General features: G+C 42.9%; 1 protein-coding gene across 2 annotated transcripts; it reads right to left on the minus strand.

Annotated features, from left to right (window-relative positions):
* Window positions 1-1,862: 1,862 nt before the first annotated feature.
* On the minus strand, window positions 1,863-19,731 carry ARSL (arylsulfatase L). Of its 2 annotated transcripts, none has more exons than XM_058535379.1 (10): window positions 19,703-19,731; window positions 18,995-19,156; window positions 17,984-18,105; window positions 16,387-16,509; window positions 14,327-14,750; window positions 12,961-13,097; window positions 10,285-10,419; window positions 6,454-6,616; window positions 3,771-3,892; window positions 1,863-2,262 (listed from the first exon to the last, which is right to left on the minus strand). In XM_058535379.1, exons 1-10 carry the CDS (start codon window positions 19,723-19,725, stop codon window positions 1,904-1,906), a joined length of 1,770 nt encoding a protein of 589 aa, XP_058391362.1. In that variant the 5' UTR covers window positions 19,726-19,731; the 3' UTR covers window positions 1,863-1,903. The 2 variants fall into 2 exon arrangements, with proteins under 2 accessions (XP_058391362.1, XP_058391361.1); XM_058535378.1 differs by having other exon boundaries at window positions 18,995-19,144; window positions 19,703-19,725.
* Between the last annotated feature and the right edge of the window lie 290 nt (window positions 19,732-20,021).

The following is a 20,021-nucleotide window of genomic DNA, read 5'->3' on the forward strand; positions in this document are numbered from 1 at the left end:
AAGGGGAATTTACTTGAGCAGAATTAGCCAGAGATGGATTTGGCTTTGGTTGATGCCTGTGAACAACCTCTTTTCCTGGAGGCTGGAGTCTCTCCGTCAGTCACCTGGAATTGGATAATTTGAGGAGAGTGGGCTTGAGGCTGTAGCAAGGTGGAGTTACTTGTCACACCCTTAGGCTTGGAGAGGTGCAAGATGGAGCTATTTCTTGCATCTGGAGACGGAACTGTTGGAAAGCCACGTGCCCCACCATGCCAGCAGAGAATGTGTTATGGACTGGAGTGTGTGTGTCCCCCTCTTTCCAAATTCACATGTTGAAGTCCCAACCCCCAGGACCTCAGAATGGGGCTATATTTGGAGATGGGTCTTTAAAGAGGTGATGAAGGTAAAATGAGGTCATGAGGGTGGGTCCTGATCCAATAGGACTGGTGTCCTCATGAGAAGAGGAGATGAGGACACAGACACGCACAGAGGGACGACCACGTGAGGACACGGGGAGAAGACGGCGTCTACACGCCAAGGAGAGAGGTCTCAGGAGGAACCAGCCCTGCCCACACCTGGATCTCAGATTCCAGCCTCCAGGACTGGGAGATAATAAATGTCCGTTCTTTAAGCCGCCCAGTCTGTGGTGTTTGTTATTTTAGCTCAAGCAGAATAATGCAGGCTGAGACCAGGCATGTGTGTGTTTGTGTGTGGACGGAGAGAGAGGTGACTGGGTAGGAAGTCTGGAATAAATTTCCTGCCTTCCTCTCCTCTGCCTCCTGGTGTTGTAACCTGGGCAGGTCCTTGCAAAGCCAGCACCAAGGGAACCCCATCATGCAGTGACCTCCTAACACGGAACAGGAAGGACACTGAATATCCAGCACAGCTCACATATTCTGAGTTTTCCCGAATCCCTGGGGCACTTGTTCATCAAGGATAATCTCTTGGAAATAGTTCTGATAAATAAATGAAAAGCAACAGGATGTGTTGGAGTCTATGAGGAAGCCATTGGGTGTAAAACGTATTCGGCCTGAGCTTGTTTTTCCAAAAGGGCCTGACATCATCGCCTCTTGAGTATGCTTGGTGCATCTGCTTTAAATATTTAGTGTCCCAAAGACAAGAACAATGACCTTAAAGATATGGATGTAGCTTCCCCCCATCTCCGCATTTCTCTAAGGATGAGCGTCTCTTCCTGGGAACTAAGGATTACTTAGTGACCTTCTGTGCTCACCCGGTGACCACTGAGCTTCTGTGCCAGCTAAGCATCTCGTGACGGCAGTAAAAGGGACATTCCTGTCATATGTGATGGATGCTCTTTGTTCCAAGATGGTATATAACCGCTCTGTACACCCCACTTCTTTGGTGCCCTGCCGTCCTTGGGGAAGGAAGCTCCCCTGAGCTACAGTCCCCAGACCTGGCTCATAATAAACTCACTCCAGTTTTGATTTATAGATTGATTATGAATTATTTGCATGGACAGTTCCAATTTAAAATGTCTTCATCGATGTTAAAAATGACACATCTACGCTTTCTAATTTGGCCCCAGGCACACTGTATCGGGGACACTTACTACCCCTGTGCCCACCTACTGTGGGTATGCAGATCCGTAGCACACAGAGACACTCTCCATTGGGACTTGAGCTCCTTATGGGGACAGAGAGCTTCCCCCAGGTGGGGCTGGGGTCCTTGGGCAGGAGAGCCCTGGGGCAGGAGGAACTTGTCACTTCCCCATCGGGCAGCCCCTCAGCCGTTCGCTGTATTTAGATGTGACCGGATGTGACTGCTTCTTCCTTGACTCTTGCCCTTTGGATTGGTGAAATGAATCAGACCCACACAAACCGATGACCTCACTTCACTGTGGAGTTTTATTTCCACCCCCATGAAGAGCTCCAGGCATAGGGACCCTGCTGTGCCTGGCAGACGTTCACTGTGGGTCGCCCTCCCGATTGCACCAGCAGAAGGGGAAGGGGCCGCAGCAAGGCTGCAGCCACGGCCTCCAGATGTTGTCTAGCGTGTCCAGCTGCAGCGGAACTGGGCTGAGCGTCCGGCGATGCTCCTCCACGGCCCGTGCCACTCTCTCCATCACGTGGTAGAACGAGGGCTCCGTGTCCGGCGTGAGGGCCTGGGCCTCGAAAGGGTCTCTCGAGAGGTCGAAGAGCAAGGGTGGATTATGCCGGGATACTCTGTCCCCGGAGCACGGGCAGACCCCTCTTCCGTAGCAGGCACCGGCTCCTTCTGGGTGGAACACTGGGGTCACGTAGTGGACTTTCCATACTGCTCCTCCTGGAGGAAGGACAAGAGTCTCAGAGGATTGACATGGAGAAATAGAATGCGTTGCCAGAGAGCAGCGTTATTGACAGTAGCCAGAAGGTGGAAATAGCCAAGTGTCCATCAACAGATGAATGGACAAATGGAAGGTGGTCCATCCATACAGTGGAATATTATACAGTCATGAAAAGGAATGAAGCACTGACATGCTACAACATGGATGAAACTTGAACACATGAGGTTGAGTGAAAGAAGTCAGACAGGAGACCACATACTATATGATCTCATTTGTGTGAAATGTCCAGAACAGGCAAATCCACAGAGACAGAAAGGAGGTTAGTGGTTGCCAGGGGCGGGGGAAGGAGGAATGTGGAGTGATAGCTCACGGGTACGGAGTCTCCTTTGGGGGTCATGAAAATGTTCAGGAACTAGGTAGAGGTGGTGGTTGCACGACTTTGTGAATGTGCTAAATGCTGCTGAGTTGTCCACTTGAAAATGGTGTATTTTATGGTATGTGAATGGTGGCACTGAATGTGTCTGTCCCCCAAATTCATGTGTGGAAGCCCTGACCCTCAGTGGGATGGTATTAAGAGATGGGGCCTTTGGGAAGTGATTAGGATTAGATAAGGTCATGAGGATGGGGCTTTCATGATGGGATTAGTGACCTTATAAGAGTCACAAAATGCTTGCTCCCCATCTGCAACCCGGAAGAGGGCTCTCACCAGAACCTGACCGTGCCAGCACCCTGATCTTGAACTTCTGGCCTCCAGAACTGCAAGAAATAACTGTCTGTTGTTTATAAGCCACCCTGTCTGTGGCACTTTGTAATAGCAGCCCAAGCTGACTACGAGAGTGAATTATAGCTCAATTATGCAGTTTACAAAAAGATTGTAAAGATACCAGTTTTCCCCCAAAGTTGATTTAACCATTGAATGCAATAGTAATTCCTATTCCTGTGGGATTTGTTAAAAAAAAAATGCTTGCAAATGATTTTATAGTCCTTTGGAAAGGACGGTTGGGCCAGAACAGCCCAGGAAATTTTGAAATGCAAAAATCATTCAGCAAGGACTTTGCTGCTTATGTTACAAAGTTGTCATCATTACAACAAAAGATGGAATTGTGCCATTCAGTTAAGGTGGTTAAGACACGTAGGAAACAACCCAGATGAAGAGAACAGATTTGAAAGGTAAAGACAGACTGGAAGATGTGTGCGTGTGCAAGAATGTGTGTGTCAGGATGTGTGTGTGTGTGTGTGTGTGTGTGTGTTATGGTAATAGTTGCAATTCACATCAGGGAGGGAGGTGGGAAAGCCATAGCAAATTCCATAAAGGGTACTTAAACCCCGGGTAACAGCTCCCTTGCCATAACGGTAAGATGATTGACAGCTGGAAGGATGTTGCTGCTGGGAGGGGAAAATACTGCCAAGAAGGAAATAAAAGAGCTGGAGTGAAGATGAAAGTCATAAGGAAGAAGAGGAGTGAGACCAGAAGCCAAGATGTGACTCCCTCCTCCAGCCTACTCACTGTCGCGTTGGTGCCACCGGGCTGCGTGCAGAAACTTCTCGCAGTAATGCAGCAGGAACTCGTGGTCGGAGTGCTGCACTGTCCCCAGCAGCAAGGGCAGCAGGTCCCGGCCATCAATCACCCTGCAGGCAAGACACAGGGTCCCAGCGATGGAGCAAGAATTTCCGCAAGGCTTGCCCTAAGCTTTAGCAAGCTAGGAAGCACTGGGGCAGCCACTCACGTCTTTCCCCTACAAGCATCACCTTTGGCTAAAAGATCATTGAGGACGAGCTTGCTCGACTTAAAGTATTGTCCACCCAACCTTATTATGAATGCAAAAACAAGTGACAGAGTCATTGAAATGTCTTTTTGTTTTTATATTGCTCTGGGCTTTCAGCCATTATAGAATATGTGTATTCTTCAGCAAGACCTGGAACCATTTCTTTTTCTGCAGACAGCCCTGAGCTCGCATTCCTTCTTTCGTCCCTGCCCTCTCTCTCTTCTTCCTCTCCAAATACTGTCCCGTGTCCAGGATGGTCTGGCTCCATCCTGTTCAGAGTGGAGGTCTTATTGGGATTCCAGTTCTATTTTCTCTACACTTCTTGGGAGAAAGGGTCAATCCATGGGTTTTGAGGTGCTGTGATGGCCCTACGCATTTTATTTCTCCATTATATGGTTAATTGCCCTGGGGTGGGAGACGTGTCTGTGTTTCTTTTTTACTTGTCTGCTATTCCCTATGCGGTAAACTCGTGCTAATAAATGCGTGCTAATGGGATTGATTGTTAACATGCCACACAGCTGAAGGTAATGAAATGTCTTTGTGGAAAACTGCAGTGACTCTAATTTTTCTTAAAGTATTTTGAAAACTTGTCAGGATTTTTGTGTCTCAAAATTGAATCATAAATATCAATGGTAGATTTTTACAGATGCCAGGAACTTAGAATAACCATAAAATGGGAGATCTTTTTCTCTAAGTGGATTAATGTTCTCGGTCAAGGTAGAGAATTCAGAACCCTAAGTAGATTTACTTGGCCAGGGTTACCATGAAAAAAATGAAAGAAAAGAATATGTATATTATTATCATATACATTATATATAACATGTTATTATATATATTTATAATATGCCTATTATAGTATATGTTATAATATATGCACATATATATTCTTTTATTAGGTATTAAAGTAATATATAATATATAAAATAAAATAAATATATATAATAATAGAATATATATGTGTGTACATATATCCATATATATATTATATGGTATATGTTATAATATATACACACATATATTCTTTTATTAGGTATTAAAGTAAAATAATATATAAAATATAAATAAAATAAATATATATAATAATAGAATATATATGCGTGTGTACATACATCCATATATATATATTATTTCACCTCCGGATATGTGTATTCACATATACACACACAAATGCATATGTTTATATGTATGTGTATATACATATATATATCAATAAAGCCAAAAATATATGGCCGGATTTATTTTATATTCTAGTGAAAGACATTTGCAATATATATGACAGAAAAATTTTTATCTTTTAAACAAATAAAATATTATAAATTAATAAAAAATTTAGCAGCCAATTAAGAAAAAAAAATCAACCAGAGAAATGAGATTCACTGTAATAGAAGAGAAAGGAGAATGTGAAGTACAGGTATTTTCGAAATAGTCAATGTCTCTAGTGATAAAGGGATGGAGATTATAACACACACATGAGCAATTTATATATAACAAATTGCATATATACAATTTAAATTTATTTTAGGTCTGTAATTTTTTTAAATAGACCCTCTCCCATATTACTGGTAACAATTCCTAGGAACAATTTGATAAAATGTACCAACAGATTTACCTATAAATGCCATACTCTTTGACCCAAGAAGTCAACTTCTAGGGATTTTTACTAAAGAGGTAATCATGTCAGGCAGTAAAATGACAAAACAGTATTTTTTTTTTTTTTTTAAAGCAAAGCTAATGTCCAGCTATAAGGGAGTGGTTGAAAGAAAATACCACAAAGCCATTAAAGTTTTTGTCTATGTGCAAAGATTTCTAAATATATATATTATAGATAATATATAACAATATATTATATATAATGTATATATACAATATATAATGATATATTATCTATAATATATATATAAATAATATATATTATGTATAATAATATATAAAGAATATGTACAAAATACATGTAAATATATATAATATGTCTAAATATATAATATATATGAACATATATAATATATACGTATCATACAATTTAATTATATATTCACCTCTAGGTAGTTAACATTACGAAATAGTTTTATTTTCTTTCTGTTTTCCCCCAAATTTTCTGTAATTTTTAAGACAAAAATAATTGGAATCATATAAAAAGTCTGTACCACACGGGATCAAAAGTAATTTCTTGTGATGAATTGTTATATTTTTCAACGGCAATCGCCCTTATGATAAAATGGGCTCCACTTAAGAATTAGGAGAGAGGACATTCTGAGTATAAATGCAGCAGACTTTTGATCCCAGTAGATAATCGTAGGGGACCTGGAGTATTTTTCCAGATACTGATTTCAGAGATGCCTTACACAATGCAAAAGTGACAGTGACGTTTCACATACATGTTGTCTCTACGCAAAATTGAATTGCTTCCCTTCGGCTGTTCTGTACCTGTCCTGGGGTATCTGGCCGCCTCCCAGCTGGACCACGGTGGGGAAAATATCCATCAGACTGGTGGGCTCATGGATCACTCGGCCGGCCGGCAGCACCCCGGGCCACCGGAATATCCCCGGGACGCGGATCCCACCTTCCCAGCCACCCATGCCTTTGCCACCTGTGTTTAAACATGGACAGAAAACAATGTGGTTAAAAATCAGAAATGGTTGCCTATCCTGTGTGATTTAACCATTGTGCTTGTTTTAAAACTCTCTCTCTCTCTCTCCCCCCCGCCTCTCTTTCTCTTAGTCCCATAACCATTAAATTCCTCCCCAACAAAGGTTAGATTTTATACTCTTTATTAACCTGGATGTTGGTCTTCCATGTTGCTAAGGGACACTGGGGCATTCCAGTTTCCCTCAAAGTTCTTAATTATCAGACTAATTCCTTGGGAGTCATAAATTGCGCTGTTGAAATCATTTTATGTTGATTGTATTTTCTCCACGCTCTTGTTAGTTTTCCATCTGGCATGGACTCTGTGTGTTTGTCTTGGGATCTGCACTATTTTGTCTCATCATCCTGCTTATTTGTCATCCGTCCCCCTCCTCCTCACTCTCTTCATTCTTTCTTCTTCCCCATGCCACTAGAAACGCCTTCCTTTGAAGTCCACCGTGTGTGTCTCTTGTTTCCGCATCTTTACGGGTTGGTTCATTTTCTTGTCTTTGTTACTGGTAGGGGTTGAATTGTGCGTGCCTCAAAGAAGATATGTTGAAGTTTTAATCTCCGGGACCTCAGAATGTGACCTTATTTGGAAATAGGGTCTTTGCAGATGTAATTAGTTAGGATGAGGTCCTACTGGATTAGGGTGGGTACTTGATCCCAAATGTCCTTATAAGAAGAGGAGAAGAGGGGCCGGCCCGGTGGTGCAGTGGTTAAGCGCGCACGCTCCGCTCTGGCGGCCCAGGGTTCACCGGTTTGGATCCCCGGCATGCACCAACGCACCGCTTGTCAAGCCACGCTGTGGCAGTGTCCCATATAAAGTAGAGGAAGATGGGCACAGAGGTTAGCCCAGGGCCAATCTTCCTCAGAAACAAAAAAAAAAAAAAAAAGAGGAGGATTGGCAACAGATGTTAGCTCAGGGCTGATCTTCCTCTCAACAAAAAAAAAAGACGCACAGGAGAAGATGGCCGATAATGGTGAAAGAGATGGGAGTGAAGCATCTACAGGTCAAGGAACACGAAGGATTGCCAGCTGACACCAGGAGATGAAAGTGGCATGGATGCATCCTCCCTTAGAACCTTCAGAAAGAGCATGGCTTTGCTGACATGTTGATCTCAGTATTTTGGCCTCCAGAACTCTGAGAGGATAAATTTCTGTTGTTTTAAGCTACTCAGTTTGTGTTACTTTGTTACAGCAGCCACAGGAAACTAAGAGAGCCAGACTTACAAATTTTCACCCATGGTAAATATTCTGATGGACCTAATGCCAGCCTCACCTTGGTCACAAAGGAAGATTGATATTTCCATGTGGTTTTGATTCAAAATTAAATGTGAATTTCTGAGTAACATCTTTCTCTTTCCTTAAAATTTTCCCCTATTAAACTTTAAGATCTGGTTGATTTCTGATGGCTCCTGTGCCAAATTGTCACAAATGTAGGGGTTCATTTAAAACACAAATTTATTATCTTAGAGTTCTGGAGGTCAGAAGTGCAATGTGGGTCTTACTGGGTCAAAGTCAAGGTATCGGCAGGGCCAGTTCCTACTGGAGGCTCCAGGTGAGAATCTGTTTCATTGGCTTTTCCAACTTCTAGGGGCTGCCACATTTCTTGGTTTGTGGCCCCTTCTCCCATCTTCAAGACCATCAGCGTAGCATCTTCCAATCTCTTCTCTCCCTCTCTCTTTCTGACTCTGACCTCTCTGTCTCCATCTCGTAAGGACCCTTGTAATTACATTGGACCCACATGGATAATCCAGAATAATCTCCCATGTCAGGATTCTTAGTCACATCTGCAAAGTCCCTATTGTCATATAAGGTTTTCACAGGTTCCAGGGATTAGGACACGGACATCTTTGGGGACATTATTCTGTCTACCACACAGGGATCAGGACGTGGACGTCTTTGGGGGCATTATTTTGTCTACCACATGAGGATTAGGATGTGGACATCTTTGGGGACATTGTTCTGTCTACCACACGAGGATTAGGACGTGGACATCTTTGGGGACAGTATTCTGTCTACTACACGGGGATTAGGACGTGGACATCTTTGGGGCCATTATTCTGTCTACTACACGGGGATTAGGACATGGACATCTTTGGGGATATTTTTCTGTCTACCACACAGGGATTCGGACATGGACATCTTTAGGGGCCATTATTCTGTCTATCACAATGAGCATTTGGGTTCCTCTAATTTTTGTGACTTTGCTTGGTAAGCTCCAAATCCTAGACCAGACCATTTTTTCAGGACACATAAACCACCTTTCACAGATTCCCAGATGCACATGTTTTCACAATAGCTGCAGGCTGGGTGACAGTCAGCACCCAGCTGCCGTTTCTTGTGTGTATGCACTAAAACTTGCAGACTGTGGAGTCATGGGGAGAGAGAAGTCTTTGTGGGACGATAGAGTAGCAGGTTTTAAAATGGCTGTGTTATTGACACTCTCAATGGCACAGTAGAGGATACTGGGTAGAGAAAATATAGACATAGATGACACTGAGATGAAAATGGTTTCAGAGGAGCCAGATCCCCAAGGTGAAGTTTTAGGAAGGCATTAAAGTATTCAGTTTGCACATACAGACAGTCATGAACCATATCATAACGTTTCACTCAATGATGGACCATGTACACGACCATGGTCTCATAAGATTAGTACCATATAGCCTGGGTATGTAGTAGGCTGTACCATTGAGGTTTGTGTAAGCACACTGTATGATGTTCACACAATGATAAAATTGCCTAATGATGCATTTCTCAGAACGTACCCCATTGTTAAGCAACACACAACTGTATATAATATCCCCTTTTGTGTATGTAATAGACTGATGCATGTTAAGCATATATGCTAATGTTAGTCGAAACAAATTCTCTCACTATTATAAAAATGAATAAGCTTTGTAAATGAAAAAAAGCATTGAACTATGTTATTTTGGGCAGCGTGTTTCACAATCTCTGTGGTACATCAAATAATGTTGTGTCTATAATCAACAGAATCCTAGTTTGAATATACTGTGGTCACCAAAGGTGCCCATCCTCCTTGAATGCATGGTCTGAATATAAAATTCAAACCTGAGTCCATTAGCAGATGCACAGATAAAGAAAATGTGGTCCATCCATACAATGGAATATTATTCAGCCATAAAAAGGAATGAAGCACTGACACAGGCTACAACATGGATGAACCTAGAAAACATCATACTTAATGAAAGAAGGCAGCCACAAAGGACCGCATATTGCATGATTCCATTTACATGAAATATTTAGAATGAGGAAATGCATAGAGATAGAAATAAGGTAGTGGTTGCTGGGAGCTGGCCACAGGAGAAAACAAAGAATAATTGCAGAGGGGTACTGAGTTTCTTTTTGAGGTGATGAAAATGTTCTGCAATGTGTAGTGGTGAAGGTTGCATAATCCCATAAATACATTAAAAACCACTGAATTGTGCAAAAAAATTCCAATTTGAGTGTGAGAAATTGTAATTTCCACCCTGAGTGGAAAAGCAAAGTCTTTGGTCACCAGTGTTTGCAGTCTCTTGAGGTAGATGATCCCATTCCAGTGGCAAGGTTGGGAATTCTAGGGAAGAGATGAAGACCATAGACAAGGATCTGGGAATCTCTCGTTGTTACCTTTATATATCCCATTCCAGCCACCATACTGGTTGCTTCCGAGTTGAGACTCCAAGGATCCTCCATGATCTGACGCAAAATAAACGAGGGTGGTGTTGGTCAAACCTTCCACGTCCAAAGTATCAAGGATCTGCCCTGCAAGGAATAGATGTGTTTGAACCGGTCAAAATAGAGGACCATCTTAAGCGAAATTATTCAACCTGTGCTTCAGCATTTTGGAACTCTCCATGAGAATGAGTCCTTGGTGTCAAACCTATAATGGGAGTGAGCAGTATTATAAGTGTGCTAATCTGAGCATCCTTGATTTAAGATTGATGCGTGTCTTTATATATGCCCATTCTGTTTGCAAAAAGTTTTAGGCAAGCTATAAGGGTATATGCTGCATTGGACAAAAGAGCAAAAACTAAAAAGTGAGGAAAAAGAAGATTACAAAGAAAAAAGTATAGAGATGGAGAGGGTCTAGGAGGAAGGCTGAAATGCCATTGGGCATGTATGGACATCAATGAAGAAGAGTCAACAGTGGCTCTCAGTTTCTTATAGTTGCACTAAATATATCTGCACCTCCATGTTCATTGCAGCATTATATTATCCAAGGGGGATACGTTCCAAGACCCCCGGGGATGCCTGAAACCACGGATAGTACTGAACCCTGTATATACTCTGTGTACCTATACATACAGACCTACGATAAAGTTTAATTTATAAATTAGGCACAGAAAGATATTAACAACCCTTACAATAAAATAGAACAATTATAGCAATATACTGTAAGAAAAATTACCGTAGATCTTAGCAACCTCAGCATACTATTTTTTTTTCTTTCCTTATTTAGTCAAGAACTTGCACTTTTTCACTTAAAGAAAGCGCTTTACAGCTTCTCTTTGGCATACCTGAATTGCTGGCATCACTGCTCTTGCTTGCTGGGACCATTATTAAGTAAAATTAGAATGACTTAAACAAAAGCACTGTGATACCATGACAATTGATCTGACAACCAACACGGCTACTAAGTGACTCATGTGTGGGTGGTGTGAACAGCCTGAAACCTCTGGACAAAGGGATGAGTCACGTCCCAGGCAGGATGGAGCAGGACAGCATGAGATCTCATCGCCCTACTCAGAGGGGGGCACAATTTAAAACTTATGAAACAGTTGTAGGTTTACAGATAAGCTGAGCAATATTATAACTGGTGAGCCGATATTGACACGCTAGTATTAACTAAAGTCCATAGTTTACATTAGGGTTCTCTCTTGGTGTTGTACATTCTAAAGGTTTTGATAAATGTGTAATGTCAGGTGTCCACCATTATAGTACCACATGGAATAATTTGCTCATCCTAAAAATCCCCTGTGCTCCACCTACCTACATCATTACAATGATTTTCATTAAAAAAATTATCATACACTTGCTTGATTGGGTTTTAAATTGGGACAGAAAGAAAGCGAAGGCATTTAAAAGATTCTTTAGATGTATCTTATGCTAAGTTCCTTATCTTGATGAACTTTTTTTTTTTTGTGAGGAAGATCAGCCCTGAGCTAACATCCATGCTAATCCTCCTCTTTTTGCTGAGGAAGACTGGCTCTGAGCCAACATCTATTGCCAATCCTCCTCCTTTTTTTTTTCCCCCAAAGCCCCAGTAGATAGTTGAATGTCATAGTTGCACATCCTTCTAGTTGCTGTATGTGGGACTTGGCCTCAGCATGGCCACAGAAGCGGTGTGTCTGTGCGCCCCTGGGACCCGAACCCGGGCCTCCAGTAGTGGAGCGTGCACACTTAACTGCTAAGCCACAGGGCTGGCCCTTGATGAACTTCTTACGTTGGTATTGTAAAGTTTCAATCTTTATGATTTAATAAGTGTTTGATTATGTACATCTGCACATTTATTAATTTAAAATAATGTTTCCCTGAATTGTGGCATCATGAATTCAATTTTAAACATTCAATATTTGACATCACGTAAAATAGCCTATATTTTCCAGTGATTCTTGATCTTCTCCAACTAAAGACCCCCAGTGGCAAAGAGGAGTGAATATGTCCTGAAGGGAATGGGGTCAGGTCCTCTGGAGAAGCCATGTGAAATGAATTATTGCCCACGTGTCTTCCAACTTCCATCATTTTCCCCAAGAGTTCATTCAAATCACGCATTTGACTCCAAGATGACATTTTTTAAAGATTTTTTTAAAGTACGTTTTCCCCTGAAATCTCCGATTACAATTATTCCGCAGCTCCTGGCCCTCCACACCACCCCATAAACCCGAGGGTACCCAAGCCCTTGTCTGAGAAGCAGAGAAGTAGGTGCATCCATATCCATGTATTTGCCTGAGCACTGGGTCACTCGAGACAATTTCGCTTTTCTGTCATGGCAGGCACGGTTCTAAACCCAGGAGATGCAGTGAGAGGAGAAGGCAAGACAGTCCCAATCCACAAGAGTTTTACATTCTCCTGGAGAAAACAGAAACACCAACCCACCTAAAACAATGTTATGAAGAGAGACAAAACAGGGTGAAGGTGTATGCGGTCATACATTAGACCCTTGACATTCAAGAAGATGACAGTACTTACCCTGCCTCTTCTATCATCAACCTTAGTTATCTCATCTTCTCCCTCCTTATCTCCTTTCCGCCTGCTGTTTCTAGATGAGGAACCATCATGTTTTCACCCAGAAAAGGCACTTACCCACCATCCAGTCCATCTCCTCTGCGTTGTCCCCATACAGCCCATGGACGCTCTTCCCGAGGAACTTCTCAGTCGTGATAAGAGGGGTGTGGACTTGCAGGAAGGAGACAAAAAGGAGGAATGGTCCTTGCTTGTTTCTAAAAATAAGCAAGTTATTCTTTTGATAAAACAGAGAGTGAGGTCCTAGAGACGCAGTACAGTTCTAGGTGGTCACGTCCTTACTCAAATGTCTTTGTTGCTCTGTCCTTTAAGAGCAAATGTGTAAAACTCCCGTTCAAGGGGAGACTCTTCTTGTCTCTGAGAATCTTGAACGTGATGACTTTTCCCTTTCAAAGTCTGTTGAAAAACCAACACTGATTTTATGTTTCTTTTTTCCTGAATATTATCATTTTCTAAGTCTACGTACTTCTGACAACTGAAAGTAGTGCAGAACACCAGGCAACTGTCTCATCTGACAATTATTTCATTCAATTATTTCAGAATATTTTCCCACCTCAAATCTTAGCTTATAGCATAAGCGATACCGCACACTGGGTTTTTTGTTTTTAATAATTGCTTTCAAGACACAAAATGGTTATGAAAAAACACACTTTAAAAACGATGCATATTAGGTTATTAATTTCAATCTGATTCTCCTCCATCTAGGCAATGCCTCAGCTTCTTCCTTTCTCCACCTGATCTTTATGGTCTAATCTAAGGAGAGAAGCAAAGGTGAAGGCCTTAGACTTAATTAGGGCACGACGGGATCACCTGTTTTAATTTGAAAGCTAATTATCAGCTTCATACCTGACCCATACTAGGCAATTCCATCAAGAACTCCCTAGGAATATGATCACCTCAACACCACCAGGTGAGTTCAATTGAATTGAACCTCATTGCCACCAGGTAAGTGGGGGTTCGATGGTGTCATCCATGGGGGGCATGGAACTGCCTCTGTTTACTGTGGCTTTTCATCATGTCCCTGATGGTCTAACACGTAAGTCCCTTGGTCACTCAAACTGACATCTGCTCTGAAGTTAGCAACAGCATGACAGAGCTTTAAAAATATTTAAAATTTATTGTAAAGGCTGTTCAAGAGATTCAGTTTGTTATGTTAGTTAAATATGGCCCCTGGTGATCAGGGGGTGCTTAGGGGATGGGACTAGCCCCATAGTAGGAGGGGACAGCAGCACATTTCAACAGACCTGTCCCTTGTTGCAATGGACATGATCAAGTTGGGCTCACCTGAACATCGTCCATGCCCCATTTTACCAAAACCCTCTTTCCTTCTTTCACCATCCGAATACCCATTCCAGAAGACTATTCCAAATGCATTTTCATCACGATGCTGAGCGCACTAGGATGAAGGTGACCCTTGGACGCTCACCTTTTGACAAAGGACGAGACCTCCTTCAGGATAAGAGATGTCGTGCGTTGAAAGCGCATGGGCTGCTCGGTGATCGTGTCGTTTCTCATCAGAAAGCAGTCTGCGTGCACAATCAGAGCACCCGTGAAATATGAGGTGGTGAGGAGCAAGATGGCGGTGATCGTTGACCAGATGACCGGCCTCCACGAGCCGGTTATCAGCCGGGTGAGCTTCCCAGCGGTGAGCGTGAGGGCAGCGATGGACAGGATTTGGGAGCAGAAGTTGAGTTTGCGCTCCAGGCCCGCACGCTTCTCTGATAGTTCCCAGTGGACACAGTCTCCCATCATGGAGAACGGCATTCCGTAGAAGTGGTCGAATCCGTGGTTGAGTGGGTGGTGGCAGTGATCGGTGGAGGATCCGCAGTTGAGACCCAGGTGCCACTTTCCTGAAAGGGAGAAAGCGTGCCGATGGGACAACTGGCCGACCATCACTTGGTAAGTAGATACTGTGTGCTTGCCACTTTCCAGGTACTCTGCTGGATGCTGGGATGGGGTGGGGATGCAGAAGGTGTGGGTAGTGTTTGCTGTTATTTGCACCCTCACCTTGCCTTATTGTTTCAAGGGAATAAGGACACTGTATGGCCGCATTAGATGGTGTACTCGTTTCCTGTGCTGCTGTAAGAAATTACCATAAACTTGGTGGCTTAAAATCACAGGAATTCATCCTGTCCCAGTTCTGGAGCCCAAGGTCTGAGATGAAGGTGTGGCAGGGCCGCGCTCCCTCTGGAGGCTCCAGGGGAGGGTCCTTCCTGCCTCTTTCAGCTTCTGGGGGCTCCAGGTGTCCCTGGGCTGGTGGCCGCATCTCTCCAATCTCTCCCTCATGGCCACACTATCTTCTCCTCTTTGCAGTCAGATCTCTCTCTGTCCCTTTCTTCAAAGGACCCTTGGCCATGCATATAAGGCCCAGCTGGGTAATCCAGGATAATCTCCCCATCTCAGCATCCTTCACTTAATCACATCTGCAAAGACCCTTTTTCCATATAAGGTCATATTTGCAGGTTTCAACATTTGGGACCTGATATTTTTGGTCACCATTATTCAGTCTACTACACCTGGGTGTGCGATGGTCTACTGTAGAGCAATGGTGAGGGCATAGAGTGGTCAGATTGCTCTAGAAAACTCAGTCTGATATCATCACCGTGGGAAAAAGATTTCCTGACTTTGGAATTGTCCCTCTCTTTGGTAAACCAGTGTAGTGATGGTCAGAGTCATGGTGGACGTGATCATGGTGGACGTGATGATGGTGGACGTGATGGACAGGGCGATAGCTTTCACAGAGCCCAACATTCAAGTTCAATCAATGGAAGATGCTTAGCTTCCCTGCTGTTGCTACTGGGTTTTGATAAAGAGACTCTGTGTGTCTTTTCACCACCCCAAAGGTGTCTGTCACCCAGAGAACCCCATGTGATTTCCTAAGGAATATCACGTGAGGAGAGTGTCTTTTGTCTTAAAAAATGATAATGAGTCTATTGGGTTTGATATTCAGTAAATTGGCTAGTCTTGCTCTTTGTGGTGAATAAATGGCACTGTTAATAAAAACTATTACTGTAACATAATAATGATAGTGACAACTTGGACCCCACTCAAGAAACTATCGTCCTTAATTTTATTTCATTCTATACTTGCCGTGGTTTGTTGACATATAGAACGAGAAGCATGCTATTTATGGAAGCAGAGAGGGAGATCCTAAGCCTTGCAGTCACATTTCTATGCAGAATATAGGAAAAAGAGCATTATGGAAACTGTTGGTAGTTTGGTAAAATTAGAAAAAAACTACTAATTTTTTTTATCATGGTACACGAGCAAATTGTATAAAATGCTGAATATTTCATTAAGCTGATATTTCTTGAGCATCTACTTTGCACCAAGCGACCTGGGTGGCGACATCATTCGTGTACGTGTGAAGTTTTCTGTCTGGTGGAAAACCTCACTTACGTCACAACCATTTCGTTTCCTAACATTTTAGTTGAATATACTCTCCATATAAAAGTAATGTGCTTAGAACTTAACAAATGTGCATACCTATTAGTCCAGTGGCATAGCCTTTATCTTTTAATATTTTTGCAAAAGTTGTCTCGTTGGTGGGAAGGCCTCCAGATACTGCGGTCCACTGAAGAACACGATAGCCGTTACTGGAAACCATGCCTTTGAGGAATCATTTTAAAAGAAATGTTACCATCACGCATCGATTTTTGTGTCACCATTATTATTTTTTAGGTTAGAATATTTGGTGAAAAGCTCCATTATTCAAAATTGAATTGAAAATTTACTTCCCCCATAGCTTTGCATTTTTGGCAGGAAAGGAAACGATTAATTCATTGATAACGTGAGTGAGAAGGCTTATTGTCCTGTCATGTGAAGGTTATAAACAAAAAGAGAATTAAATGAAAAGGGAAGGAGAATTAAAAGTGGTTTTATGATTTCACCAAACTCTTGATATGATCCAGCGGTTCTCCAACTGGTCTTCACTTTGGCATCATTGGGGGTAGCTTCAAAATATTCTGACACCTGCTTATCACCCCAGGGATTAGGCTTGTAGTTGATCTGGGGTAAAACTTGGGATTTGCAATGGTGGAAAGATTCCCCCAGATGATTCTAATGTGCCGACAAGGTTGGGAGCCATGGAGAGAATTCATCCTAACCCTGACATACCCAAAGTCTCTACCCAAGTGTTTTAAAATGCCGGTTCAATATTTTTCTAAAGCTCTGGAGTCTGCAGTTGAGAACCACTGACATTGAAGGTGCTCAGTGCCTCCTAGACTGAATGCAGCTCAGTCTCACTAGAGGAGATTCATCTGGTTCAAAGAGTGAATGCAGTTCTCAGTGACCATCATTTGGAACTTGGAGAATTCTTTGTGAGATTTTCCAAAAGTTTGAGAATACATCTGGTTCACTAAAGACTAGTGGAAGCTAAATAGCTCTTGGTCATAACAGTGACAGCTGAGGTGTTTCAACTTAAGTTGGCCAAGACGCCTTCATCCCTGGGACATGAAAAGGTGCCAGAGACCCAACTATATGACGGTCTGTGAGGGTCAATTTGATGTGTCCACTTGGCCAGGCTACAGTCTCCAGTTACTCAAACACGAGTCCACTAGTCTAGGTGCTGCTTACATCTTTTGTAAATGTGATTGACATCTACAATCAATTGACTTTAACTAAAGGAGATGACCCTCAATCAGGTGGGTGGGCCTCATCCAACCAGTTGAAGGTCTTAAGAACAAAAACTGGGGTTTCCAGATGCAGAAGGAATTCTGCCTCAAGACTGCAACATCAAATGCTGCCTGAGTTTTTAGCCTGCTGTCCTGCGTTACAGATCTGGACTTGTAGGTTCCCACAGGCACATGAGCCCTTTTACAGAAAATATCCGTGAACTCCTGCTTGGTTATGGTTATTCACATTACAGGAGACAATCAAATGGGCCCATTCCTGCCTGTGTCACCTCATTGTCTATGGGGCTTTATTGCTCTTACTGGCTCCAATCTGATGGTAAAAATATGGAGGAACTGCAACATTCTCTTCCCACCGTACTGGAGGACCCAGACTTTAATACTTGTGTTGGAGGAATTAATGAGAGCATGTTCCTCTCCAGCCCCGTGGTTAGACGTGAGGAAGGACAAACCTGATCGGAGAGGGTATCTGCCAGTTAGGAAAGCAGCTCTGCTTGGGGTGCAGACGGATGCAGCAGCAATATGCTGCGTGAGCATCACGCCGTCCTCTGCAAGGCGGTCAATGTTTGGAGTCCTGCACAGGGAAACACGAACAGTTATATTCCTTAACAAGTAAACGCACAGACTTTTCCATAAGCATAGCTACATGTTACTTAATAGAAAATCTGCTGGGCCTCGTTTAATACATCAAGGTGTTCTTAGGAATGACCAAAAAGGCAAGAACTTCAGCTGTCTTCTGAACCTACAAAGAAACGTCCACTGGATTCAGTGTTATTTGCCGAGTTTGTGTAATGCACTACTGGTACTGAGACGGTCATCATGGAAAATCCAGAATTGAGAGTCTGGGGTGCCTTCTACTTGGGGCCTCACAGTCTTGATAGGAAGATTCGACCTCATGGCACCAACGCATTGTAGGTGGTACGTGAGGGTGGGATTCAGACACAGCTGCATGGGGGTGCCTGAGCTGGGTCTTCATGGGCAATTAGAATGAGACCAAGGTGATGAGATGAGGTCATTCTAAGATAGATGGACCAGAAATGACAGATGGGCATGTCACACCTTGGGGTGAGAAGGATGTGAGATTGTCTGTCTGAAGCAGAGCTTTTCAGCAGAGAGCATTGAAATTGTGCATGAGTGGGTGGGCTTGGGTTGATGGATGGAGGTTGGAGAGTGAGGTAAGCTTGAGTCTTTAGCTTAGAGGCAACAGCAATGATTTTTAAAACATTGTCCATCACGGACTGTGCTGATGGAAATCATATTTAAAAGTGAAACGATTAGTCATATGTAGGGTGAATTTGAGCTGGGGTTGGTGCTGGTGCGAGAAGAAGTCAGGATTAGGGGATGTTAACGGAAATGATGTGTGCAGAATTCTGTTAAAGTTCAGATTGTGCATATCAACGGTTAGATGAATTATCAGTGGTCTCTGTGTCGGAGTGCCAGATGAGCAATTCTCTGCTCCTTGCCTTATGGTGTTGTTGCCGTAGCAACCCACGTCTCCAATGCCGAGATCGTCCGCCATCAGAAGAAGGATGTTCGGACGGGAGCCAGATAAACCTCTGCAAGCCAAGGGCTTCAAACCCAGAAGCACACCGATTGTCACAGCCAACCAGGTCCTGAAAGACAAGCTACCAAAGAAAGCTTACCGCTGCTTTCCATTTCATTTACATTACTGCTGTAAGTGGGAAGGTGGTGTCGCTATTTTAGGGGACTTTGATATTATCATCCCATTTCAGAAGAGATTGAGGACATCTCTTAAGCATTTGATTCTTTTTTTCAGTTAAAAACACCTCATACTCTTATAGATGCAACCTTGGGCGTGCACATAAACAGCACGATGGTAACGTTCCATTTCCTAAAGATGTGTTCTGAAGAAGAAGATTTGCAATATGGGATCTCCATAAAACCAGACACCTAGCCCATGGCAGGGCTTGGTGCCTACTTGAACTGGGAAGAGAGAAATGGGATTCCCTCTGAAGCTACCTGGCACACCCCCAGGTAGGGGAGCATGGAATACTTATATTAATCTTGAATCCCACGCCCGGTCCTCCAGATGCATGATCAGTTATGAACTGAGAAAGACCACTTTGTTATCAATGCATTCTGAAAAAGCGACGTGAAGAAATGCAGAGGCAGAAACAGATGATGAATGACCACGCATAATCCTATCTTACCGAGAATTTTCCTGATGCAACATGTTTTCTCTTTCTTCTGATTTCCTGTAAGAAATAAAGAGGTCCGTCATAACAGGCAGCTGAAAATGAACTAATGCAATAAGTGAAATAGTAAGGGAAAGTTTGTCTCTGATGCAATCACTAAAACGTTAACACAACTACTAAAAACTCGTAAGAGAATGCTGTTCCTTGTTGAAAGGCTTTACAAATGCTGAACACTGTGTCGAGGCAGAATAAACCTTTATTTAGAATAAAACTTTATTTACATAAATAGGCGGGGTTTGCACCGTGGACCACAGATTTCTGATCCCTGATATAG

Source organism: Diceros bicornis, chromosome X, assembly GCF_020826845.1.
Source record: "Diceros bicornis minor isolate mBicDic1 chromosome X, mDicBic1.mat.cur, whole genome shotgun sequence".
NCBI lineage: Eukaryota > Metazoa > Chordata > Mammalia > Perissodactyla > Rhinocerotidae > Diceros > Diceros bicornis.

Coding starts and splice junctions, on each gene's coding strand:
- ARSL (XM_058535379.1), bottom strand. CDS start 19,725: ATGTTGCATCAGGAAAATTCTCG. Junction 16,510..17,983: donor CAGATACCCTCTCCGATCAG/GTTTGTCCTTCC, acceptor GATTCCTCAAAG/GCATGGTTTCCAGTAACGGC. Junction 13,098..14,326: donor GTCTCGTCCTTTGTCAAAAG/GTGAGCGTCCAA, acceptor GCTTATTTTTAG/AAACAAGCAAGGACCATTCC.